This window comes from Somniosus microcephalus, chromosome 9 (assembly GCF_052327205.1).
Source record: "Somniosus microcephalus isolate GS21.2 chromosome 9, FLI_Smic_1.0, whole genome shotgun sequence".
Lineage (NCBI taxonomy): Eukaryota > Metazoa > Chordata > Chondrichthyes > Squaliformes > Somniosidae > Somniosus > Somniosus microcephalus.
Window position 1 is genome coordinate 211424548 of NC_140995.1, and position 27862 is coordinate 211452409.

The 27862-nt window shown below is 47.2% G+C and overlaps 1 protein-coding gene across 1 annotated transcript in view; it reads right to left on the minus strand.

Annotated features, from left to right (window-relative positions):
- Positions 1 to 25093, minus strand: part of LOC147112993 (myelin and lymphocyte protein-like) — a 41087-nt gene extending 15994 nt beyond the window's left edge. The window contains exon 1 of the mRNA XM_085998235.1: positions 24923 to 25093. Coding sequence (XP_085854361.1) covers positions 24923 to 25012 — 90 coding nt within the window. The 5' untranslated portion in view covers positions 25013 to 25093. The remainder of the gene's footprint in view (positions 1 to 24922) is intronic.
- Positions 25094 to 27862: the final 2769 nt, after the last annotated feature.

Consider the following 27862-nt stretch of genomic DNA (forward strand, 5'->3'; position numbering starts at 1 on the left):
AACCATGTTTCATTCAAAAAGCATTCAAGAATCGATTGGATAGATGGACGAAGGAAAAGGTTTTGAAGGTACATGATAAGGGAATTAGGGGTTACGGGGAGCGGGCAGGGAAGTGAATGTGAGTCTAGGTTCGGATCAGCCATGATCCTATTGAATGGTGGAGCAGGCCCGAGGGGCCGTATGGCCTACTCCTGCTCCTACTTCTTATGTTCTTATGAGAAGAGTCTGTGTAAATTTGTTCTTATGGAGCAAAAACACCAATATGGACTGGTTGGGCAAATGCCCTGTTTCCTGTTGTGACTTCTATATGTTTTTATCTATTTATATGTAATACTTCTTGTTTGCATATTTATCCTTTATTGGTACGTAAGTTGGTATGAGATCAGCTCGCATGACCAAAGGGTCAGTAAGTGGCCCGACTTCATCTAAATGAAAGTCAAAATTCAGAGCCGTTTTTTGGGTGCTACGGGTGCTCTTAGAGGTCCAAAATGGCGTCCGCGGCCCGCGCGCACACTTCTAGTGCAAGTTGCGCCTGACGCCATATTGATGAGGGCGTTAGTGCATGCAGTGAGCGTCCGCCGGAAGTATACAGAGTAGGCAGATCATGACGTCAATCAGCGTGAAAAGCTGATTTGACGCCAGCGCTGTGATTTTGGTGATCAGTGCTCCAGCTAATGCCTTCACTTAAGCTCACACAGCTCAACATGTGTTCAGTAGGAGGAAGGAACCCCCACCAGCGTTATTTAAAGGGATCATCAACTGTTTTCACGTTAGTTTCTAATTGATTTCTAATGAATGTTGCTCCAATTGACTAAGTGTTTGGTGTTTTCTAAAGTTCTTTAAAATTGCTAAAGTCTACAGGGAGTGGTGTGGCTGGTGCTGAATGACTTTGTTCTGACTTAAGAACATAAGAACATAAGAATTAGGAGCAGGAGTAGGCCATACGGCCCCTCGAGCCTGCTCCGCCATTCAATAAGATCATGGCTGATCATCGACCTTGTATTGATTTCTTTGTGGGTTCAATGACGAGACATTTATGAAAGAGAATGTCTTTTAATCTAAAGTCTGTTCAACTCTTTTTAACAGCATTACAGGAGACACCATGCCAGTGATCCATCTAAAAGCAAAACTAAAACCAAACTGCTTGGCTCTGTCACATGCCCTCTGCTGGTCAGGCATAAGTAATCAATCAGGCAAACATGCTGGTAAGGCATCATAATCAAACAGGCAAATACCATCACTATTTGCTGATATCATTACATCTCCCTTTCTTAAAACAAAAGTATTTTACTTTTAACTAACAACATGTTTTCTTTGTATTAATCTGCATTTTAACTGTAACACTTAATGAACTTACATTAACATTATCATTATCAAGGTTTTTTAACCTTGCTTTGTGTGTTCACATGAAATATGTAAATACACTAGAACTTGAAGAAAGAATAAGATAATATTACTTCCTTCTATAACAATAGTCCTTAAATTTGCTCAATGAGTCTCTCAGGAGGCTTCCCATGTGTTGAGGATTTTCTGATTGATTGTCCTTGAATCTGAGTTGTTGCCTCAGATGATGGTTTCTCAGCTGTGTGATCCGGTTGTTCAACAGTATCACTCTTTTGACCTGCTGTGTGATCAGGTTGTTCAACAGTATCAGTCTTTTGACCTGCTGTGGCTGGTCCCATGAGAAAATCCCTACGATTTCTTCGCAGAACAGCACCCTCATCTGTCTGAATGGTGTATGATCTTGGTTGGACTTCACTCAGGATGGTTCCCTTCTGAGTCCATATGTTTGTTTTGTCTTTGAACCTTACTTGGTCACCAGTGTGGAGTTCAGGTAGGTTTTGTGTTCCTCTGTCATAGTAGTACTTTTGCTTTTCTTTCTGTTGTTCTTTGAACTTCCTCACTTTCTCCCCCTCTTTTGTTTTCAGGAGGTTCTCCGGGATGGATAGGTTTGACCTTAGCAGATGTCCCATAAGGAGTTGGGCTGGTGACATACCACACTCGAGCGGCGTTGTGCGGTATACAAGCATGCTCTGGTAGAAGTCAGTTCCACTGTCTTTTGCCTTGTACATCAGTCTTTTCACTGTCTGGACCGATTTTTCCACTAGTCCATTGGACTGTGGAAAGTGAGGACTTGACGTTGTGTGGACAAAGTCCCACTCTTTGGCAAAGTGTCGGAAACTTGCATTGTAAAACTGGGGTCCGTTGTCTGTGAAGACCTCGCTTGCCATGCCATATCTGGAGAATATGGCTTTCATACATCTTATCACAGCATCTGCAGTGGTGGTGTACAGTCTACAAACCTCTGGATACAGGGAGTAATAGTCTGTGACTACAAGATAGTCCTTCCCTTAACATACGAATAGGTCAGCGCCTACCTTCTGGTAAGGTCTGTCTGGTGTTGGGTGTGGTTTTAGTGGTTCTACCGGATTGCTTGCTCGATATTTCAGGCATATTGTGCAGTTTGACACCTCATTTGTCACATCTTGGTTGATTCGTGGCCAGTACATCACCTGTCGTGCTCTTTTCTTACACTTTTCGATTCCCAGATGTCCTCCATGGATCATTTTTAGCATCTCTTTTCTCAGACTCTTTGGGATAACTATTTTACTTCCTTTGTAGATGATGTCTTCGACCACTGATAGTTCCGCCCTGCAGTTCCAGTACTCTGCCATGTCAGGTGAGCAGTCTTGCTTCATGTTGGGCCATCCATCCAAGATGCTTTTCCTCAGTCGTCTCATTGTTTCATCTTTGTTTGTCTCAGTCTTTATGAGCTCCATTTTTGCATCTGCTATGGGCAGTGCACTTGTGATCATGTCCACGTAGGCGTTCACTTTTTCATCCATTTTGGTGTTTGCGGGCTCACTTGGGTCAACAGCTCTGGACAACGTGTCTGCTGTATACTTCAGTTTACCCGGTGTGTACGCAACATTCAGTGTATAGCGTTGCAGCCTGATCATCATTCTTTGTATTCTAAGCGGACAGCTATTTAGTGGCTTTTGGAACAATGCAATCAAGGGCTTATGGTCTGTCTCTACACTGATTGCTTGTCCTGCCACAAACTGGTGAAATCTTTCACAGGCGTATGTGATGCTGAGCAGCTCCTTTTCTATTTGAGCATATCGCGTCTCCGCGTCTGTCATTGAGCACGATGCATATGCAATAGGTTGCCAGTAGTCATATTTTTGCAGAAGAACGGCACCGAGCCCACTCTGTGATGCATCTGATGATATCTTGATGGGTCTCGCTGGGTCATAAAACCTCAGAACTGGTTCCTCTGTGAGCAGTTTCTTTAGATCGCTCCATGACTTCTCATGCTCATGATTCCATTCCCATTCTATGTTCTTTTCAGTTAGTCTTCTCAGTGGCGCCATTTTTTCTGAGAGGTTGGATATGAATTTACCCATGTAGTTGATCATTCCATTAAACCTCTGCACGTCCTTTTTGCATTGTGGCTTTGGCATATTCTCAATGGCGGACACCTTTCTGGGATCTGGTCTGATGCCCTCACTGCTAAGGATATCCCCCACGAATGTCAGTTCTGTCACCCCGAGCTGGCATTTCTCTCTATTCAGCTTCAGGTTTGTTTTCCTTGTTGCTTCCAGCACTTTTTTCAGTCTCTCGTCATGCTCAGTTCTCGTGGTTCCCCATACTATGATGTCATCCATTGATGTATCAACTCCCTCCAGGTGCTCATAGATCATATGGATAGTTTTGTGATACACTTCAGGAGCTGAGGCAATGCCAAATGGTAACCTTAGGAATCTGTATCTGCCAAATGGACTGTTGAACGTGCACAGTCTTGAACTTGCTTCGTCCAATTTCATCTGCCAAAATCCTGATGATGCATCTAACTTGCTGAAATACTTTGCATTTGCAAACTGTGACATGATTTCCTCACGTGTAGGAAGCTTGAAGTGCTCTCTTTTTATTGCTCTGTTTAGATCTCTTGGATCCAGGCAAATTCTGAGCTTTCCATTCTTTTTGTCCACAATGACGAGGGAACTCACCCACTCAGTTGGCTCATCTATCTTCTGAATCACGTTCAGGCTTTCCATCCTGTCCAACTCTGCCTTCAGTTCCTTTTGAAGAGCAAACGGAATTTTTCTGCATGGATGTATGACCGTTGGCATACTTTTATCTACTCTGATCATGTGTTCTCCTGGAAGGCAGCCTAGACCCTTAAATAGGTCGTTGTTCTTTTTCATGAGTTCATCATAGACTGTCTCTCCTTCGCTTTCCACAACGAGGACTCTCTGTACCAGGTTCAGTCTCTCACAGGCTTTTAAACCTAGTATGGCTTGCACATCCTTTGGCACCACGATTAATGCTAGCGTGTGCTCTCTGTCCTTGTGTGTTACTTTGACAATGCATCTTCCTTTCACTGGTATATCAGTACCTGAGTATCCTGTCACTTTCACTTTTATTCCATGTATCTTTGGTTTGGGTCTAATTTTCTTAAAATCAGTCTCTGATATCACATTAACTTGTGCTCCAGTATCCAATTTAAATGGAATGTGTATGTCATTCACTTTTAGTGTCAACATCCAGTCTCTTTTTTCTTCTTTGTTTTCAGACACAGCATCTACATTGAACTCCTCTATCTCGCTTTCATCTACTGCATGGACCTTGCTTTGTTGCGCTTGGTTCTTACAGCAACGGGCATAATGGTTGTTTTTGTTGCAAATATTGCATGTTTTACCATATGCTGGACACTTTCTTGGTGGATGCTGTGTACCGCATCGACTACATGACTTTCGATTGTCCCTTTCATTTTCGTTCGCTGGCCACGCCTCTTTTTTCACATTGGCGCTCTTTTTGTTAAACGGTTTGTGTCCGTTCTTTCTCACTGCATCCACGTTGCAGCTACTGTCACTGAACAGCTCCTTTGCCTGCGACTTCACAGTCTCTGTAGCCCTACACAGTGCTATGGCTTTTCCCAGGTCTAGATCTTGCTCTCTTAGCAGTCTTTCCCTTAGACCATTATCTGGAATACCACACACCAGTCTGTCTTTTATCAGCGAGTCTGTCAGTCCCCCAAATTCACATGTTTTGCTTCAGTTTCTCAGTTCAGTCACATACTGATCAATAGTCTCACCCGTTTTCTGTACACATGTGAAAAATCTATGCCTCTCAAACGTCACGTTACGTTTAGGTATGCAGTAGGCCTCAAACTGTTCCATTATTTTATCCAACTTCATTTTGTCTCCATCAGCAGCGAAAGTGAAGTTATTATACACCTCCAGCGCTTCATCACCCATGACATGTAAGAACACTGACGCTTTCATTTTATCACTTTTCTCGTCAGCTCCGATTGCTGATAAATACAACTCCAAGCGTTGTTTGAACCTTCTCCAATTTTCAGCCACATTACCTGTCAACTGAAGCTTCGCCGGTGGGTGTAAGCCTACCATTTTTTCACTTCGTTAGCTATTCTCCAATGGTAAGTAACGATGTTCTCTTTTGGCTTGCTAATATGTGGAGAGCTGATTTAACTTCAGATTTTTCCTCTTCATCTCTCTCAATCACTTCTGACACCATGTATTGATTTCTTTGTGGGTTCAATGACGAGACATTTATGAAAGAGAATGTCTTTTAATCTAAAGTCTGTTCAACTCTTTTTAACAGCATTACAGGAGACACCATGCTAGTGATCCATCTAAAAGCAAAACTAAAACCAAACTGCTTGTCTCTGTCACATGCCCTCTGCTGGTCAGGCATAAGTAATCAATCAGGCAAACATGCTGGTAAGGCATCATAATCAAACAGGCAAATACCATCACTATTTGCTGATATCATTACAGACCTCAACTCCACTTTCCCGCCCGATCTCCATATCCCTTGATTCCCCTAGAGTCCAAAAATCTATCTATCTCAGCCTTGAATATACTGAATGACTGAGCATCCACAGCCCTCTGGGGCAGAGAATTCCAAAGATTCACAACCCTCTGAGTGAAGAAATTCCTCTTCATCTCAGTCTTAAATGGCTTACCCCTTATCCTGAGACTATGCCCCCTAGTTCTAGACACTCCAGCCAGGGGAAGCAACCTCTCAGCATCTACCCTGTCAATCCCCTTCAGAATCTTGTATGTTTCAATGAGATCACCTCTCATTCTTCTAAACTCTAGAGAGTATCGGCCCATTCTACACAATCTCTCATCATAGGACAGCCCTCTCCTCCCAGGAATCAACTTAGTTAACCTTCGTTGCACTGCCTCCAAGGCAAGTATATCCTTCCTTAGATAAGGAGACCAAAACTGTGCACATTACTCCAGGTGTGGTCTCACCAAGGCCCTGTACAATTGTAGCAAGACTTCCTTACGCTTATACTCCAACCCCCTTGCACTAAAGGTTAATGCCATTTGAATTCCTTCTTGCTTGCTGTACCTGCATGCTAGCTTTTTGTGTTTCTTGCATGAGGACACCCAAATCTCTCTGAACACCAACATTTAAAAGTTTCTCACCATTTAAAAAATATTCAGTTTTTCTAATCTTCCTACCAAAGTAAATAACCTCACATTTCCCTACATTATACTCCATCTGCCACCTTACTGCCCACTCACTTAGTCTATCTATATCCCTTTGCAGACTCTTTGGGCTGGATTTTACCTGCCGAGACGAGTTGGGGGCGTGACTGCTGCCTTCCGGGTTCTAATCTCGCCCCAGCGACGTCCGACGCACAGGCGCTATTTTCCCCTGATTGGCCTTGTTAAGCCCACCCTGCGGGCTTGCTGGCCAATTAAGGGAAAGCCGGTGTCAGATGATGTCAGTTGATGACGCTTCATCTGCTGGTTTTCTTAAAGGGACAGGAACGATTTATTTTTGCCAGATGATTTGACAGTTTTTGACAGCATTGAGGTGCTGTCAAACACTGAAAATCACTGTACAAAGGTGAACCCTTGCCCCCAGGCTCACCAATTAGTCTCTCCTTAGGATAAAACAGATGGCAGCTGCAGGTGAGGGTACAGAAGCAATCTGTCACTTCTCCCAATGAGGTGAGGCCACGTCTCCCAATGAGGTGAGGCCACACAAACACTTCAAAGCTTGTCACCTACAAAAAAAATCTAAACACATTTAAAATGACTTTCACAACATTTCCTTACCTCTGATACTCACCAGTGTCCCATTGCATCCTTCACACTACTTCTGCAGCTGTCATCTATGCACAGACATTACAACAGACCCACAGCACACCTCACTTACCCTGGCGGGGTTCCGCAATGTTGGGAAGCCCACAGCAGAAGTCTAAAAATTGGAAAAAACCTCTTAACTGCCAGTTAAGTGGCGATAATCATATTCCCGCCGCTAGGATTCGTGTCCCTGCGCAAATCGGGGACCAGATTCCCGGAAAGATTGGTTGGAGGTGGGTTGGGAGTGGGTTTGGGACCCACTCCCATTCTTTTTGATTTCCCCAGCAGTCCCGCCTCCGCCACCTCAGGGCTGGTAAAATCCAGCCCTTTGTGTTCTCCTCACAGCATACTGTCCCACCTAGCTTTGTATTGTCTGCAAACTTGGATACATTACACTCGGTCCCTTCATCTAGGTCATTAATATAGATTGTAAATAGCTGAAGCCCCAGCACTGATCCTTGCGGCACCCCACTAGTTACAGCCTACCAACCTGAAAATGACCCGTTTATACCTACTCTCTCTTTTCTGTCTGTTAACCAATCCTCTATCCATGCAACTATATTACCCCCTGTAATGTATGTACCTTTAAGGGGGGAACTACTTTTTACAGCTCATGTATACTGTAGTGCCGGCAGTGACCACACCTGTATATAACGCTGAGTAGTAATCTGTACAGATCAGTTGCAGTCTGAGCCACGTTGAGTAAACACCTATTGTACCGTTCTCCGCAGTCTGTGTCTTCTTATACACGGACGTAACATTGGCGACGAGGCAGGTTCGAACCTACCTGCAACTCTGCATCTCCTCCCGGGGATTCGTTCCTGGAGATCAGTGGAATGGAGGTCAAGGCCAGAGACTCGGGCGTCGACCACGGGCAACCACCCAGTCATCCAGCAGAGACTCGAGAATTGCGGGGGAGGCTGTCGAGAGCCAGGCTTGGCTTTCCAGTCGAGGTGGTCCAGCGAAACGGGCTGGCAACAGGTAGTGCGCAGACCCTTCCCGGACAGCGGCGGGCTAGAGCCCGACCGAGCGGCACAGCAAAGGGCCGAGCAGCATCGATGGGGGAGAGAGAGAGAGGGCAGAGCGCACAGGGCGCAGCCGGTGTTCAGGGGCTGAGCAGCGTCGGAGAGAGGGAGAGAGAGACGCGCAGAAACCCGTGAGGCGCCGCCATTGCCACAAGGACTGCCGAGAGCAGCGTTGGCAAAAGCGCAGGAGAATCACGCGAAACCTACAGGGCGCCGCCATTACCACGAGAACCGCCGGGAGCGGCGTCGGCAGCAGCGGGGGAGGAAGGAAAGCGCGGGAGATGCCATTTTAAGCCATTGGGAGACGCCATTTTAAACCACACCCAAAATGCTGAAGAGTGGCAGTATCACCGCATTTGACAATGAAGTCGAAGATTGGGCTACATGTGTCGAACGAATAGAGGTGCACTGCAAGGCAAATGGGGTGTCAGATGACAAGAAAGCGTCGGTATTGTTAAATTTAATGGGTGCAAAGACGTATGGTTTATTACAAAATCTAGTAACCCCAACGAAGCCAATGGAAAAGAGTTTTGAAGACATAGTAACGATACTAAAGGAACATTTAAACCCCACACCGCTGCTGATAGCAGAAAGATTCAAGTTTCACAAACAGAACCAGCATAAGGATGAAAGCAATGCTGATTATTTAACAGAACTGCGCAAACTATCGAAACACTGCCAGTTTGGAGCGGGACTGGCAGATACCTTAAGGGACAAGTTTGTGCGTGGGCTTCAAAGTGAAGGAACCCAGAAACGGCTTTTATCTGAAAAGGACCTTATGCTGGAAAAGGCTTTCAGCATTGCGGTATCATATGAAGCAGCAGCACGGGGCGCTGCAGAGATACAACAGAGACCGCAAGAATATGGCACAAACGAAATGTCATATGGAACAGAGAAGTGCTATCGCTGCGGCAGAACAACACACGACCAGAATGATTGCTGGTTCAAAGACAAAGTGTGCAGACAGTGTGGAAAAGTAGGACACATAGCACGAGTCTGCAGGTCGGGAAAGAAAACCAGCAATAAGAAACCGACCAAAGGAAAGTACAAGAAGGTACATAAGATAACGGAGAATAGTTCAGATGAACAAAAGAGTGATAACGACTCCGAAAGCAGGGAACTGAGTTGTCTGAAACTACATAATGTGATCACAATGGAGGATCACCGAACCATTTGGGTCACTCTCAAGATAGCAGGAGTCCAGGTAAAGATGGAATTGGACACAGGATCAGCCCTAACAGTCATAAACCAACGGGACTACGAGCGGCTATTCTCACACATACCCTTGAGAGACACAAAAATTATTTTGAAGACGTACACGGGGCAAAAAGTCTACCCCAAAGGAAAAATAAGGGTGACCGTTATATATAACGGTAAGGAAACACCAAAATTAGACCTGTATGTATTGCAAGATGGAGGACCACCATTACTGGGACGTGAATGGATCCGGAAAATACAACTGGATTGGCATTCCATACAGGCACTGACTGTGGCTGACAAAAAGGATGACGACGTCACACCTGGGCGACTGTCAAAGATCATAATTGACGTGAAAGAAGTGTTCCAGCAAGGACTCGGAACATTAAAAGGCATGACAGCGACGATTAAAATTGAAGTAAACGCAAGCCCAAAATTTTTTACGGCCAGACCAGTACCTTATGCGATCCGCCCAGCCGTCGAAGCAGAGCTGGAGAGTCTGGGACGTTCAGGTGTACTGTCCAAGGTAGACTGGAGTGAGTGGGCTACACCCATCGTCCCTGTGATGAAAAAGTCGTTGAGCAGCACGCCTGGGGAACCAAGGAAGGTTCACATCTGTGGGGACTTTAAGGTAACAGTGAACCCGATCCTTCACACCGTACAATATCCACTTCTGCGGATTGAAGATATTTTCGCCTCGCTATCTGGAGGGAAACGCTTCACTAAGATTGATCTGGCCCAGGCGTATCTGCAAATGGAGGGAGAAGAAGCATCAAAAAAATACCTCACAATCAACACCCATAAAGGTCTCTACCAATACAACCGGCTGGTATTCGGGGTAGCATCAGCTCTGGCTATTTGGCAGAGGGCAATGGAACAAGTCCTGCAAGGGATCCCAGGGACCCAGTGTTATTTGGACGACATCCTGGTCACGGGTGAAAATGACAGTGATCACCTTGCCAACCTGGAGCAGCTGCTCACTAGATTGCAGGAATATGGGCTCCGAGCTAACCGCCCCAAATGCGAGTTTTTTAGAAAACAGATCTCGTATTGTGGCCACGTTATCGATAAAGAGGGGTTACATAAGTCCCCAGAGAAGATTGAGGCAGTAGTCAAGGCTCCAGCACCGGAAAATGTGTCACAACTGAGGTCGTTCCTCGGGCTGGTAAACTACTACCATAAGTTCTTGCCAAATTTGTCTACAATACTACACCCACTGAACACCCTACTGCAAACTGGGGTGCCATGGAAGTGGAGTGACGAATGTAGATGAGCTTTCCAGAAGAGCAAAACACTAATCACATCGAAAGAGGTATTGGCCCATTACAACCCAGCATTACCAATTCGGTTGGCATGTGATGCGTCACCCTACGGCATTGGAGCGGTGCTGTCGCACAAATTCTCGGAGGGCTCAGAGAGGCCAATTGCCTTTGCGTCATGATCACTAACCTCAGCCGAGCGTAACTACGCCCAGATTGACAGGGAGGCCCTCAGCCTAGTGTGGGGAGTGAAAAAGTTCAATCACTATCTGCACGGGCAGAAATTCACCTTGCTGACTGATCACCAGCCTCTTGTCTCCATTTTTAATCCGAAGAAGGGCGCCCCGGTGATGACTGCGCAACGACTACAAAGATGGTCACTTTTTCTAGGGGCGCACCACTATGAGATTGAATATAAGGGCACGAAACAGCATGGAAATGCTGATGGGCTATCACGCCTGCCACTGCCTACTGCGGAGGAAGCACCAGCAGTTGATCCTGTCGAAATATTCCATTCGACTATAGTTGAATACCTACCGGTAACTAACGCTTGTATCGAAAAGGAAACCCGAAATGACCCGACACTGTCTCGGGTATATGATTTGACGGTGAAGGGATGGCCAGCACATGGCGACTCACTTTTGCCAGCATTCTCGACAAGGAGAGAACAGCTGTCAATGTGCCGGGGGACCTTGATGTGTGGATCCCGAGTGGTAATTCCACCCAAGTTAAGGGATAGAGTGCTCAATGAGCTTCATGAGGGTCATCTGGGAGGGGTAAAAATGAAAAGCCTAGCCAGGGCTTATGTGTGGTGGCCGGGAATCGATAAACAAATCGAGGACCTGACCAAGAGCTGCTCAGGATGCCAGAAAGTCCAAAATGCACCACCACAGGCCCCTCTACACCCATGGGAGTGGCCCTCATCTCCATGGCAACGGGTGCATATTGATTTTGCTGGTCCATTCATGGACTCAATGTTTTTAATAGCCGTGGATGCGTACTCGAAATGGCCTGAGGTCATCAAAATGTCCTCCACCACCACGGAGAAAACTATTGCAGTCCTACGGACCATTTTTGCCAGGAATGGCTTGCCCGAACAGATTTGCTCCGACAACGGACCACAGTTTGTGTCCGAAGAGTTCCAGAGGTTCTTGAAAAAGAATGGGGTAAGGCATTAGACATCCGCCCCGTATCATCCAGCCACAAATGGATTGGCTGAGAGATTCGTACAAACCTTTAAGAAGGCAATAAAGGCTATGTACAATGACAACATTCCGCTGCAGCACAAGGTGGACAATTTCCTGTTCGCCTACCGGAATGCGACACATGCAGTCACCAACCAGGCCCCAGCCATGATGTTCTTTAACCGAAGGTTAAGATCTCGCCTGGATTTGCTCAGACCAAACGTACGAAGAGATGTTGAGAGTAAGCAATTCCAGCACATCCATGAGAAGCCAACAAGGAGCAACCAGTACGATAGCAAAATACTGCAGATGTTGGAAATCCGAAATAACAACAGAAAATGCTGGAAAAACTCAGCAAGTCAGGCAACATCCGTGGAGAGAAATTTGAGTTGACGTTTCGGGTTTGACCCTTCTTCAAAACTGGAGAGAAAAGGAACTAGATCGAAGGCAGGGCTGCGATCGAACAAAAGAATAAAAGAACCAAAAGAAGTAAAAGAGATTAGAAGCTAGACGAGATGGTAATAGGCTGTGATTAGGTGTAAAGTGTACTGGCAGGGCAAAAGATAGCTGCCAGGTGTGAGAGAGAAACAAAAGGAAAGGGGGGGGGGAAAGGAAAGGAGTGGAAAAATATAAGTGAAAATGAAATAGGGGCCGAGGTTACGACTTCCGGTCTCAATATCGAGTTCAACAATTTCAGATCATAACCTCGGCCCCTATTTCATTTTCACTTATTTTTTTCCACTCCTTTCCTTTCCCCCCCCCCTTTCCTTTTGTTTCTCTCTCACACCTGGCAGCTATCTTTTGCCCTGCCAGTACACTTTACACCTAATCACAGCCTATTACCATCTCGTCTAGCTTCTAATCTCTTTTACTTCTTTTGGTTCTTTTATTCTTTTGTTCGATCGCAGCCCTGCCTTCGATCTAGTTCCTTTTCTCTCCAGTTTTGAAGAAGGGTCAAACCCGAAACGTCAACTCAAATTTCTCTCCACGGATGTTGCCTGACTTGCTGAGTTTTTCCAGCATTTTCTGTTGTTATTAAGGAGCAACCAGTCTTGGCCCGCGATTACCGAACAGAAAAATGGCAGCCAGGAACGATATGCACACGGCAGGGCCCACTAATGTACACAGTGGACGTTGGGGAGAGCATCGTGAGATGCTATGTTGACCAGATCCTAGAGTCACAGGAACAAGTCAACCCCATGCCTCGCCCATATGTACCTGGTGATGAACCCGACGTACAGGTAACATCTACCCCAGAAACAGTAGCATCGGAAGCTGATGAACCAACCGACGACAGGGGGCCAGAATCACCTCCGCACCAAGAGCAAGACACTCAGGAAAGGCGCTATCCAGAAAGGATCAGGAAGCCTCCCCAAAAACTGAATTTATAAATAGACTATTTTCAGCTAATGTTGCATGTTAAAAGTGTTAATTGTAATTAGTTTGATATTTAATTGTTAAATGAGTGTTATGGTGCTGTTAATCTAAAAGGGGAGGAATTGTAATGTATGTACCTTTAAGGGGGGAACTACTTTTTACAACTCATGTATACTGTAGTACCGGCAGTGACTACACCTGTATATAACGCTGAGTAGTAATCTGTACAGATCAGTTGCAGTCTGAGCCACGTTGAGTAAACACCTATTGTACCGTTCTCCGCAGTCTGTGTCTTCTTATACACGGACGTAACACCCCCAACCCCATGAGGCCTTATCTTGTGGAATAACCTTTTATGTGGCACCTTATCAAATGCCTTTTGGAAATCCAAATATACTACATCCACTGGTTCCCCTTTATCTACCCGGCTAGTTACATCCTCAAAAAACTCCAATAAATTGGTCAAACATGATTTCCCTTTTATAAAACCATGTTGACTGTCTAATCATGTTATGACTTTCTAAGTGCCCTGATACCACTCCCTTAATAAAGGATTCCAGCATTTTCCCGACGTCTGATGTCAGGCTAACTGGCCTGCCGTTCCCTGTTTTCTCTTGCCCTCCTTTCTTGAATAGCGGTATTATATTTGGTACCTTCCAATCCGCTGGGACCATTCTAGAATCTAGAGAATTTTGGAAGATCAAAACTAATGCATCCACTATCTCTGCAACCACCTCTTTTAGAATTCTAGGATGTAGGCCGTCAGGTCCAGGGGATTTGTCGGCTTTTAGTTACATTAGTTTTTCTCGTACTTTTTCTCTACTTATATTAATTAACTTATGTTAAGTTCCTCACCCTCATTCGACCCTTGGTTCCCCGCCATTTTTGGTCTGCTTTTTGTGTCTTCTACTGTGAAGACAGGTACTAAATATTTGTTTAACATTTCTGCCATTTCCTTATTCCCCATAATAATTTCTCCTGTCTCAGCCTCTAAAGGGCCAATGTTTACTTTTGCTACTCGCTTCCTTTTTAAATACTTGTAGGAGCTCTTATAATCTGTTTTTATATTTCTTGCTAGTTTTATCTCATTTTCTACTTTTAACCTTTTTATCAATTTTTTGGTCATCCTATGCTGGTTTCTGAAACTCTCCCAATCCTCAGGCTTACTACTATTCTTTGCAACATTATAAGATTCTACTTTCAATCTAATGCTATCGTTAACTTCTTTCGTTAGCCACGGATGGATATTTTTCCTGTGGAGTAGGCCATTTAGCCCTTCAAGCCTGCTCCACCATTCAATAAGATCATGGCTGATCTTCTACCTCATCTCCACTTTCCTGCCTATCCCCATATCCCTTGATTCCCTTAATATCAAAAATCTATCGATCTCTGCCTCGAATATACACAACAGCTGAGCCTCCACAGCCCTCTGGGGTAGGGAATTCCAAAGATTCACCACCCTCTGAGTGAAGAAATTTCTCCTCATCTCAGTCCTAAATGGCCGACCCGTTATTCTGAATCGGTGACCCCTGGTTTTAAACTCCCCAGCCAGGGGAAACATCCTCTCTGCATCTACTCTGTCAAGCCCTGTATAGTAATCTGGGATGTTATGATTAAGGTTATCCACCAGGTGGTGCTGTAGCCAATGCTGCTGCTAAGGTCAGAGGTTTGCTTCCTGTTAAGGTCAGAGGTTTGCTTCCTGTCAAGGTCAGCAAAGGTGGAATGCCAGGATGCAGGCATGATGTTTGTTACTCTGTTTGTTTAATAAAATACTCGTACTAGTTCCAAGATATCGCCTCTTCGAGTTCTTGTTCCACTACATGGATTTATCACATTTGGCGACAAGGTAAAAAGGACCCTGGATAAAGAAGAGAAGTCTGCCAGGACTTTTAAACAACAAAATCACGAGCTGAAGTTAGCTACCAGTTGGAAGAGAGCATGGCTGCCATGGTAGGAATGGTTTCTGCTTTTGATAGTCAAGCACAAACCTGGGAGGAATACTGTGAAGTGTTGGGTTATTTTTTCAAAGCAAATGAAATAAATGATGCCGGAAAAAGGAAAGCCATTCTACTTAGTTCAGTGGGAAGCCAGACCTACAGTTTGATGAGGAATCTGCTCAGTCCTGAAAAGCCTGGAGACAAATCATTTGTTGAATTAGTGGCTTTGCTAAAAGAACATTTCAACCCTAAGCCTAGTGAGATTGTACAACGGTTCAAGTTTAATTCAAGGAACAGGAAAGAGGAAGAGAGCGTAATGGACTATGTAGTGGTGTTGCGTAAATTAGCACAAGATTGCAATTATGGGAACAACCTGAAGGAAATGCTGCGAGATAGGCTAGTTTGCGGAATTATGGACGACCGAATGCAGCGTAGATTATTATCCGAGACTGGGCTTACTTATGAAAAAGCATTGTAACTTGCTCAAGCCATAGAGACAGCGAACCGAGATGTAAAAGAAATACAGGGTTCAGACAGGGCTAATGCTATGCAAGTTGCAGGTCAGGTTCTTGTGCACAAGTTGAACATGCATCAGAAACCACAACATGAGCATGTGAAGGCATGTTATAGATGCAAGGGCGATCACCTGGTGAGTGAATGCCGGTTTCTGGAGGAAAAGTGCTACAAGTGTGGGAAACAAGGACACATAAAACGAGCTTGCAGGGCGAAATCACCTGTGGAGGAATCCAAATCAAAAGGGGGAGGACAGCAAAACCAAGAGAGAGAAGAGATTTATGATCGGTGCATATGGTGAACTTCCTGCCATATATGTACTTGCGGAACCTCTGTAACCCAAACATTACTGCTAACCCCTCTTTGTCTAACTGGGAATAGTTTTTTCCGCTGGTGTTAGAGTTCGGGACATAAACCCTATTGTTCTTTCAGTTCCATCTTCCATGCAGTGTGAAAGAACTGCCCTCACCCCGTAAGGTGAAGTGTCACAAGAGAGAACGATGTCTTTCTCTGCATTGTAGTGAACCAGCACATCCGACGACAGCATCAGTTTCTTGGACTGTTCAAATGAAACCCCCTGCTCCTCTCCCCACTGTCACTGTGTCTCCTTGCGCAGTAGTTTGTGAAAAGGTGCTAACACAGTTGACAAGTTTGGTAAAAACCTGTTATAATAGTTCAGCAGTCCCAGGTAAGCTGTTAACTCAGCCACATTTGTAGGAGCAGGGGCGTCCTGCAGTGCTTGTAGCTTCTCCTTGAGTGGATGGAGCCTTAAACAACGACCTGTGCCTTATGCCATGAAGCCAAAGGTAGAGGCTGAGCTTGACCGTCTATTGAGAGAGAACATACTGGAGCCAGTGGAATGTTCAGAATGGGCAGCTCCCATAGTACCTGTTCTAAAACCGGACAATTCGGTAAGACTCTGTGGAGATTATAAATTGACAGTCAATCGGGTGTCCAAACTAGAGCAGTATCCGATTCCCAAAACAGAGGATCTCTTTGCAAACCTGGCTGGAGGAAAGAAATTCACAAAGTTGGATATGAGTCATGCTTACTTGCAGATTACACTGGATGACGAATCAAAGAAGTATGTCACCATAAATACACACAAGGGCTTGTTTACATATAACCGCTTACCGTTTGGTGTCTCATCTAGTCCAGCTATCTTCCAGAGGACAATCGAAGGGGTACTGCAAGGGATTCCACATGTTTCCATCTATCTGGATGACATTCTGGTGACGGGAAGAACCGACCAGGAGCATCTGAGCACTCTGAGAGAGGTACTACAGAGATTGGAGAGGGCAGGGTTCCGGCTCAAGAGGAGTAAGTGCACTTTCCTGGGGAATGGGGTAGTGTTCCTGGGACACAGAGTGGACGCCACCGGGCTCCATCCACTCAAGGAGAAGGTACAAGCACTGCAGGACACCCCTGCTCCTACAAATGTGGCTGAGTTAAAAGCTTACCTGGGACTGATGAACTATTATAACAGGTTTTTACCAAACTTGTCAACTGTGTTAGCACCTCTTCACAAACTATTGCGCAAGGAGACACAGTGGCAGTGGGGAGAGGAGCAGGGGGTTTCATTTGAACAGTCCAAGAAACTGATGCTGTCGTCGGATGTGCTGGTTCACTACAATGCAGAGAAAGACATCGTTCTCTCTTGTGATGCTTCACCTTACGAGGTGGGGGCAGTTCTTTCACACTGCATGGAAGATGGAACTGAAAGACCAATAGGGTTTATGTCCCGAACTCTAACACCAGCGGAAAAAACTATTCCCAGTTAGACAAAGAGGGGTTAGCAGTAATGTTTGGGTTACAGAGGTTCCACAAGTACATATATGGCAGGAAGTTCACCATATGCACCGATCATAAACCTCTTCTCTCTCTTTTCAATGAAATGAAAGCAGTTCCACAGATGGTGTCACCCCGGATCCAGAGGTGGGCAGTGACGTTGAGGGCATATGAGTATGTCATCATCTACAAGGCGGGCAAGTACCATGGAAACGCAGATGCCTTGAGCCGTCTTCCACTGCCAGGCACACCTATCCGTGCAGCTCCAGAGGACAGAGTTTTGATGTTGGAGGACACTGACACGGCACTTGTGACTGCAGAGCAAGTAAGAACATGGACAGGTAAAGATCCAGTACTGCCTAGAGTTCGAGAATATGTGGTGAGGGGATGGCCACAGCATCCGGAAGGGGCTGACTTCACACCCTACAATGTCAGGAAAACAGAGCTGAGTGTGCAGGATGGTCGCGTGTTGTGGGGAGCACGAGTGATTATTCCACAGCCAGCATGACAGTCTATCCTAGAGCAACTACATCAGTGTCATCCTGGGGTCTCGCGTATGAAAGCCTTGGCTAGGAGTTACTTGTGGTGGCCAAAGCTAGATGAGGAGATAGAAAATCTAGTCAAGACATGCAGCACTTGTCAGGAACACCGGAAGGCACCAGCAGCGGCTCCTCTCCACCCCTGGGAGTGGCCGGATAAACCATGGAGAAGATTGCACTTAGATTATGCGGGTCCATTCATGGGGAAGATGTTCCTCATAATCATTGATGCACATTCCAAATGGATGGATGTTTATCCTGTAAATTCTGCTTCCGCCACTACTACTATAGACTGCCTGCGTCGGAGCTTCAGTAATCGTGGTGAGTGACAATGCCACTTGTTTTGTGAGTACAGAGACAAAAGAGTTCTTGAGAAAAAATGGCATAGTGCAGGTGACCTCGGCTCCATATCATCCGTCCTTGAATGCACTTGCGGAGAGAGCCATACAAACATTTAAAGAGGTGATGAAAAAAAGTGCAGAAGGGAATTTAGCAGCCAAAGTGTCATGGGTTCTGTTCAGCTACAGAATAACACCTCAATCCACCACAGGACTCTCTCCTGCTGAGATGTTATTAGGTCGTAGACTACGCTCCACTCTTGACCTTGTCCACCCAGACTTAAGAAGGAAAATGGAAAACAGACAAAACAAACAAAAAGAGAACCATGACAAAAGAACAAAGAGCCGAAGTTTTGGAGAAGGAGATGCGGTCCTTACCAGGAATTTCAGTTATGGACCAAAGTGGATTCCTGGCTTCATAGACTCAATGACAGGTCCAGTATCATACAAGGTCTTGTTGGGAGATGGTAGGGTAGTACGCAGGCATGTAGATCAGATACTTCCCAGACAAGGGGAAATTGAAATGAAGGTTCCAGATGCAATGACTGAAGACAGGGTTGCCCCCAGTTATCCAAGTGAATCTGTGGTGCCACCCCCAGGGACAAAGACAATTCCACAGGAACCTATTCGTCAAGAGGAAACCATCGTTGCAGAGTCAGGTACTCTGAGCACTGCTCAGGAGCAGCTGGTGGCTTCACCACAAACAAGCAGGGACTGTACAGTTAGACGTTCACAAAGGTCTCGCAAGCCACCAGATAGATTGATACTGAACTGTTAGATTCGTCAAGTATGGAACATGATGAATGGAGACTCCTTATGTGACCCTCAGGAATGGTTGTCTGTTAAGAAATTCATACTGAAATCTTAAGGGAAGAGGGATATAGTAATCTGGGATGTTACGATTAAGGTTATCCCCCAGGTGGTGCTGTAGCCAATGCTGCTGCTAAGGTCAGAAGTTTGCTTCCTGTTAAGGTCAGAGGTTTGCTTCCTGTCAAGGTCAGCAAAGGTGGAATGCCAGGATGCAGGCATGATGTTTGTTACTCTGGTTAATAAAATACTCATACTAGTTCCAAGATATCGCCTCTTCGAGTTCTTGTTCCACTACATGGATTTATCACACCCTGTAAGAATTTTGTATGTTTCAATGAGACCACCTCTCATTCTTCTAAACTGCAGTAAGAGATCAGAGACCAACAGCCGGTGCTGAATGTATCAAAAAGCAAAAGCCTCATACAAAAGGATGATGGGAGGAAGGTGCACAGTGGTGTTCCCCAGGGGTCGGACTGGAGGAAGGTACACAGTGGTGTTCCCCAGGGGTCGGACTGGAGGAAGGTGCACAGTGGTGTTCCCCAGGGGTCGGACTGGAGGAAGGTATACAGTGGTGTTCCCCAGGGGTTGGACTGGAGGAAGGTGCACAGTGGTGTTCCCCAGGGGTCGGACTGGAGGAAGGTGCACAGTGGTGTTCCCCAGGGGTCGGACTGGAGGAAGGTACACAGTGGTGTTCCCCAGGGGTCGGACTGGAGGAAGGAATACAGTGGTGTTCCCCCGGGGTCGGACTGGAGGAAGGTGCACAGTGGTGTTCCCCAGGGGTCGGACTGGAGGAAGGTGCACAGTGGTGTTCCCCAGGGGTTGGACTGGAGGAAGGTACACAGTGGTGTTCCCCAGGGGTCGGACTGGGGGAAGGTACACAGTGGTGTTCCCCAGGGGTTGGACTGGAGGAAGGTACACAGTGGTGTTCCCCAGGGGTTGGACTGGAGGAAGGTACACAGTGGTGCTCCCCAGGGGTCGGACTGGAGGAAGGTGCACAGTGGTGCTCCCCAGGGGTTGGACTGGAGGAAGGTATACAGTGGTGCTCCCCAGGGGTCGGACTGGAGGAAGGTGCACAGTGGTGTTCCCCCGGGGTCGGACTGGAGGAAGGTATACAGTGGTGTTCCCCAGGGGTTGGACTGGAGGAAGGTATACAGTGGTGTTCCCCCGGGGTCGGACTGGAGGAAGGTATACAGTGGTGTTCCCCAGGGGTTGGACTGGAGGAAGGTATACAGTGGTGTTCCCCAGGGGTCGGACTGGAGGAAGGTATACAGTGGTGTTCCCCAGGGGTTGGACTGGAGGAAGGTGCACAGTGGTGTTCCCCAGGGGTCGGACTGGAGGAAGGTATACAGTGGTGTTCCCCGGGGTCGGACTGGAGGAAGGTGCACAGCGGTGTTCCCCAGGGGTCAGACTGGAGGAAGGTACACAGTGGTGTTCCCCCGGGGTCGGACTGGAGGAAGGTACACAGTGGTGTTCCCCAGGGGTCGGACTGGAGGAAGGTGCACAGTGGTGTTCCCCAGGGGTCGGACTGGAGGAAGGTACACAGTGGTGTTCCCCCGGGGTCGGACTGGAGGAAGGTACACAGTGGTGTTCCCCAGGGGTCGGACTGGAGGAAGGTACACAGTGGTGTTCCCCGGGGTCGGACTGGAGGAAGGTGCACAGTGGTGTTCCCCAGGGGTCGGACTGGAGGAAGGTATACAGTGGTGTTCCCCAGGGGTTGGACTGGAGGAAGGTATACAGTGGTGTTCCCCCGGGGTTGGACTGGAGGAAGGTGCACAGTGGTGTTCCCCAGGGTCGGACTGGAGAAAGGTACACAGTGGTGTTCCCCAGGGGTTGGACTGGAGGAAGGTATACAGTGGTGTTCCCCAGGGTCGGACTGGAGGAAGGTATACAGTGGTGTTCCCCAGGGTCGGACTGGAGGAAGGTATACAGTGGTGTTCTCCAGGGGTCGGACTGGAGGAAGGTATACAGTGGTGTTCCCCAGGGTCGGACTGGAGGAAGGTATACAGTGGTGTTCCCCAGGGGTTGGACTGGAGGAAGGTATACAGTGGTGTTCCCCAGGGGTCGGACTGGAGAAAGGTACACAGTGGTGTTCCCCAGGGTCGGACTGGAGGAAGGTATACAGTGGTGTTCCCCAGGGGTCGGACTGGAGGAAGGTACACAGTGGTGTTCCCCGGGGTCGGACTGGAGGAAGGTATACAGTGGTGTTCCCCAGGGGTCGGACTGGAGGAAGGTATTCAGTGGTGTTCCCCAGGGGTCGGACTGGAGGAAGGTGCACAGTGGTGTTCCCCAGGGGTCGGACTGGAGGAAGGTACACAGTGGTGTTCCCCAGGGGTTGGACTGGAGGAAGGTACACAGTGGTGTTCCCCCGGGGTCGGACTGGAGGAAGGTACACAGTGGTGTTCCCCGGGGTCGGACTGGAGGAAGGTGCACAGTGGTGTTCCCCCGGGGTCGGACTGGAGGAAGGTGCACAGTGGTGTTCCCCCGGGGTCGGACTGGAGGAAGGTGCACAGCGGTGTTCCCCCGGGGTCGGACTGGAGGAAGGTATTCAGTGGTGTTCCCCGGGGTCGGACTGGAGGAAGGTACACAGTGGTGTTCCCCCGGGGTCGGACTGGAGGAAGGTGCACAGTGGTGTTCCCCCGGGGTCGGACTGGAGGAAGGTGCACAGTGTTGTTCCCCAGGGGTCGGACTGGAGGAAGGTATACAGTGGTGTTCCCCAGGCGTCGGACTGGAGGAAGGTACACAGTGTTGTTCCCCAGGGGACAGTACTAAGACCACTGCTTTTCTTGATATATATTAATGACTTGGATGTGGGTGTACAGGGCACAATTTCAAAATTTGCAGGTGACACCAAACTTGGAAGTATAGTGAACAGTGAGGAGGATAGTGATAGACTTCAAGAGGACATAGACAGGCTGGTGGAACGAGCGGACATTTGGCAGGTGAAATTTAACGCAGAAAAGTGTGAAGTGATAAATTTTGGTAGAAAGTATGAGGAGAGGAAATATAAACTAAAGGGTACAATCGTAAAGGGGGTGCACAAACAGAGAGACATAGGGGTATAACAAATCGTTGAAGGTGGCAGGGCAGGTTGAGAAAGCAGTTAAAAAAGCATACGGGATCCTGGGCTTCATAAATAGAGGTATTGGACTGGATTTTGTCAATGGGGAGCTTTTGGAGGCGGGACTCCCACTTGTTGGGTTTTAGTCCCGCCTCCATCGACTTTTGGCCAACCGACGCTATTTTCCCTTCATTGACCTTGTTAAGCCCGCCCAGCGGGCTTAGCAGGCCAATTAAGGGAAAGCCAATTACAGGTGACGTCAGCGAGTGCCGTTTCATCTGTCGAGAGCTTTTGACAGATGAAATGTCATCGTTTGACAGCTCTGTGAAGCTGTCAAACACTGACAATCTGTCTTCTAAGTTGTGTCTTTACTCAAGACTCAATTAGAAAGCCTTCCTGATCAGAAAGGCTGCAGCTTTTGACAGTTCAGCGGCCATTCTGCTTTCTGTGCCGGTGAGCTGAGGGACTCCTGAGACCTGAAGGGAGGAAGCCTGCAGGAAGAAGTAAAGGTAAGCAAAACTTATTAAAACACTTTACACACACCTCACACACTTACCTCTGCACACATGCATCCATTACTCACCTGCACACTGGACATCTCGACCCCTCCGACCCCCGCAGACCAACGGCCCGCCTCGCTGACCCTGGCGAGGTTTGGAGCTGTCGGGAAACCCAAACTTCAGGGCTCAAAATAGGGATCAGCCAAAAAACTGCCTGTTAACTACCTGTTAGCAGGCAGTTAATTGGCATTAATCCCCTTCCTGCCTCGAGGAGGCGGGAGCCGGCGCGAGTCGGCTACCCGCCTCCTGGCAAGATGGCATGGAGGCGGGTTGGGCACCTGCCCCCAAATTCTGCCATTTTCCCGGCAGTCCCACCTGCAAACCCGCCTCCCCAGGGCTGGCAAAATCCAGCCCATAGAGTACAAAAGCGTGGAAATTATGATGAACCTGTAAAAAACACTGGTTCGGCCTTAACTGGAATATTGTGTCCAATTCTGGGCACCGCACATTAGGAAGGATGTGAAGGCCTTAGAGCGGGTGCAGAAAAGATTTACGAGAATGATGAGGGACTTCAGTTACGTGGCTAGACTGGAAAAATTGGGGTTGTTCTTCTTAGAGCAGAGAAGATTGAGAGGAGATTTGATAGAGGTGTTCAAAATCATGAGGGGTCTAGACAGAGTAGATAGAGAGAGTAACTGGTCCCATTGGTGGAAGGGTCGAGAACCAGAGGACACAGTTTTAAGGTGATTGGCAAAAGGACCAAAGGCGACGTAAGAAAAAACTTTTTTACGCAGCGAGTGGTTAAGATCTGGAATGCACTGCCTGAAAGGGTGGTGGAGGCAGATTCAATCACGGCTTTCAAAAGGGAGTTGGATAAGTGCCTGAAGGGAAGAAATTTGCAGGGCTACGGGGAAAGGGCGGGGGAGTGGGACTAGTTGAAGTGCTATTGCAGAGAGCCGGGATGGGCTCGACGGGCCAAATGGCCTCCTTCCGTGCTGTAACCATTCTATGATTCGATATGACTCTTCCCACAGAAACAAGGAAACCTGGTAACAGAAAACAGCTTCACACTTAAACATTGACTAGTTAGAGGGGAAGTAACCCTTCCCGTATGTTCTTCTCCTTTTAGTTCTCCGGTGCTGCATTTCATTTGCCCTGCAGGCGAGCATGTGACCTGCTCTCAGCCTCCTGCCAATCCTGTTGATTTGCAACTGGGACCTCCTGCTGAAACATTCCTATAGTGAAACGGAATTGTTTTTAGCAGCCGGGGCCAAAGCGTTAAACAACCTGCAGACTGGCTCAAGTAACTTTTGCAGGCTATTGCATTCTTTTAGCAAGTAGGAAAAACTTAAAAATGCCTCAATTGTTTTATTCCCAGCGGAATAATAATATTGCCACTTGCTTATCTAAATCGTTCAGTGTTTTACAAATGACTCATTTGCGATACACCTGTAAACTGTTGCTGCAAACACTAACACCAGGAAAACAGTGTTTCTCTCTCACAGGCGTGGCTCAACAAACCTAGGTTAGTTGAGAGAGTACAGTAATTACTTGTAAGCATTGATCTTCAATCATTTATGTTCAGATTTATTTATTTAATTCAGAATAAGTTGCCTTTCAATTTTAAGCCATCCTCACTTCAGAGCATTTTTCCCCCTTTTCTATCTGTTCATTCTTCTCTCTTATGTTCCTCTCCTCTCTCTATTTCCCTTGGCATGTGTGTGTCTCTCTACAATCATCTCGTCTCATTCTTCTCCGACTGTCTTTCTCCCTTTAACTCCGTTTCTCTCCTTTTACTCCCTCTATCTATATCTATGTGTCTTTCTCCCTCTCTCACTCCCTCCTCTTCACCTTTTTTCTGTTTCTCTCTCTCCCTTCTCTCTTTTTCCCTGGCTCTCACTTTCCTCCCTTTGCCTTCTCCTCTTTCTCTCCGTCGCTGCCCGTCTCCCTTTGTGCTTGATGTCTCTGCTCTGTGTGCTTTTATTCTCCCTGCCTCTTTTATCTCATTCTCTCTGCCTGCTCTGTTCTTGTCTCTCTCTCATTCTCTTTCTGTTACTTTCACCTCCTTTCTTTTCTCTCGATGCCTCTCATTTTACACTCTCTTTGACGGGTATTCTCTGCTTCACGTGCCCCAGTTTCCCATTACATGCTCTCTATGTGCCTACAGGAATATCAAGGATCCTGGAAAAGACACACTGCAATCCAAAGTATAAATACAGCAATACATTTTTAACAACAACTTAATAAAATAGTGCAATGTCACTTACAAATTCCCCTATCATCAGGAGCTCTGGAAATGATGTCCACACTTTCATTCCAGATGGAATGGGACTGGTTGAAGCAGCTGGAGCTGACATGATGTTCTGGGCACAAGAAGTTGCAAAAAAAGATTGCCTGGCTGGTACAAGCACAGTCACAGTTAAATGACACTCTGAACTGGTAGCCTAGTGTGTAACAGGATTATACTAGGGTACAGTTGAAGGTGTGTCACGCAGAATTAATCATTCCTCCCCAAACTTTTCATCATTGCACCAGCACCGCCTCTCAAGTGAGACTGCAGACGAGGAGGAGGGCAAGGGGTGTGATTATACTAAATGTTTCTGAGGTGGGTATTGGCTCACCCGATTTTCCTTTTGCTTCTCTCTATGGCTCGTGAAAGATTTCTTCATTCTGTTATTCAGCTGCTAAAGATAAAAGCTGCTGAATTGAATGAACTTTAATCTTACTGAAACTTGTGGACCGTGTGTTTTGCAAGGCACCTTTCAAGTAACGCAAATATAACCGCATAAAGACAACTCCATTAAATCAAAAAGTGATTCAAAACATCATTGATCCCTTTCAATCTCTCTGTAAGCGCGGTGATGCATGTTAGCAACTGGTGGCTACTGTTGCTAGTAACCCATTCCTCCCTCTGTAGCACTCGAAGACCCACTCGAACCTCTACAGCCCGTGTCGTGAAGCTGTTTAAATCACCCTTTCTATGGCACGCACACCCCCACCTCATGGCTCACTTTGGGGCAAGTTTCGTTTGTGATGTGTCAGTTCGCCTGGGCACCTTGCATTATCCTCCAGGCACTGTATCTGGAGGCTTTGCTCAGATGCTCAAAGCGTCGTCTTTGTATCAACGACTAATTATTCAGGGTTTCTCTGAGGGACAATTCCCAGCATGCTTTCACATTCATGTAACCGAGTTTAATGAAGGTGCGCGGAGCAAGTGACCTGACATGGTGCAGCATGGAGACTGAGGCCAATTCCCCTCCCCCACCCAGTGAAACATAACAGTTATGGACACTAAGAAAATAGTTGATCTCGATTTTTCCAATACATTGAGGTCAAATGTATGTAAATTATTAATGAGGTTTAGTACCATTTTCAGATGAGGGATTTTGCACAGGAAGAATGCCATTCAATTGCCAAGATTTTATCATTTAGCAACAACACTAACTTTCATTTATATAGCACCTTTAACGCAGTAAAACTTCCCATGGCACTTCAAAGAAGCATCATTAGGCAAAATTTGACACTGAGCCACATAAAGAGATATAGGGGAGAAATTGGGTTGAGCCGCAAACGGGGCGCCAAGCTCGCCTGGGCGCCAGATTTTGCGCTGCGATCGGAACAGCAGCGATCGCCGGAAATTCAGCTTGAGCGCCCCAAGAGGGACACGGGGCGAGGCTCGAGGCGCTCCGCGTCCCTCTTAGGGCACTGAAACGGAATATCGCAGTGCAACACGCCACAGCGCCACACGCTGCGGCATGGCACGCTGCGGTACTGCAGGCCTTCCTCCCATTCTTAAGGGGGAGGGGCCTGCACCAGCGCGATGAGCGATCGCGAGTGCCGGCAAAAGAGCCCGGCACCGAGGAGAAGTGCCGAGCTCTCGGAAAACAGCTGGCAATGCCGCGGGGGGAGAACAGGAGGCCGGGGACGGAGGTGCTGGCAGGCGGCCGCCGAAAAAAACAGCCGCCCCGCACCTCCACCTTAATTTGCGCCACTGCCACCACAGGTAGGCCCCGTGAACCGGGTGCGAGTAGCGAGCGGCACTACAGTGGTGGTCACTGCCAAATATCGCGATCGGGGCGGTAGGGGGGTGCTGCGCACACCAATGACATCATCGGTGGCGGTGCAGCGCAACAGGCTAACGCCACCATTAGCGCCCCAGCTAAATATCGCGGGAGACGTGGCCAGCGGCGCTAAAGCCACTGAGTGCCCTCTTTAGGCGCTAACTGGTGGCGCAGCCCACCGAATTTCTCCCCCATATGGTCAGGCGACTAAAAGCTTGGTCAAAGAGGTAGGTTTTAAGGAGCTGTTAACATAAAGGCGGAGAGAGAGATGGAGACGTTTAGGGAAGCAATTCCAGAGCTTAGGGCCTAGGCAGCAGAAGGCACGGCCGCCAATTATTGAGCAACTGAAATCAGAGATTTGCAAGAGGCCAGAATCAGAGGAGCGCAGAGATCTTGGAGGGTTGTAGGGCTGAAGGAGGTTACAGAGCTAGGGAGGGGCGAGGCCATGGAGGGATTTGAAAGCAAGGATGAGTAGTTTAAAATCCAGGCCTTTCCGGACTGTGAGCCAGTGTAGGTCAGCGAACACAGGGGCGATGGGTGAACGGGACTTGGTGCGAGTTAGGACACGGGCAGCCGAACTTTGGAGGAGCTCAAGTTCATGGAGGGTGGTAGGTCAGAGGCCAACTAGCAGAGCATTGGAATAGTTGAGTGTGGAGGTAACAAAGGCATAGATAAGTATTTCAGCAAGGTTAATGTTAAATTCTTACTTTTAATTGGGCAGCACTATATATGAGTATAAATGCGTCTAAATTAGATGCTAATCCCTCAACCAACATATCAGATTATCTGGTCATTATCACATAGCAGTTTCTGGGACCTTGCTGTGCTGTGAAGTGCTTTGGAACATCATGAAAGGTGCTATATGAATGCAAATCTTTCTTTATTCTGGGTTGTTTATGGGCCAGGGGAGTGGTTTGGTCATTCGGGGGTTAAAATTCATTCTGCTGATACTCTTAGCAAAAATGTCATGTGAGCTGGGCTCATTAAACAAGGATCCTAGCAACAAAACAGCATTCTTTTAGACAGATCCCCTCCCCAAACATCACAGTAAGACTAAAAAATGCATGAAACTATGCAAAATATCAATGTGATCTCCAAGTGTCAAAGGGCTGGGACAGATTTTTGCAGTGGCAAAACGAGTTATGA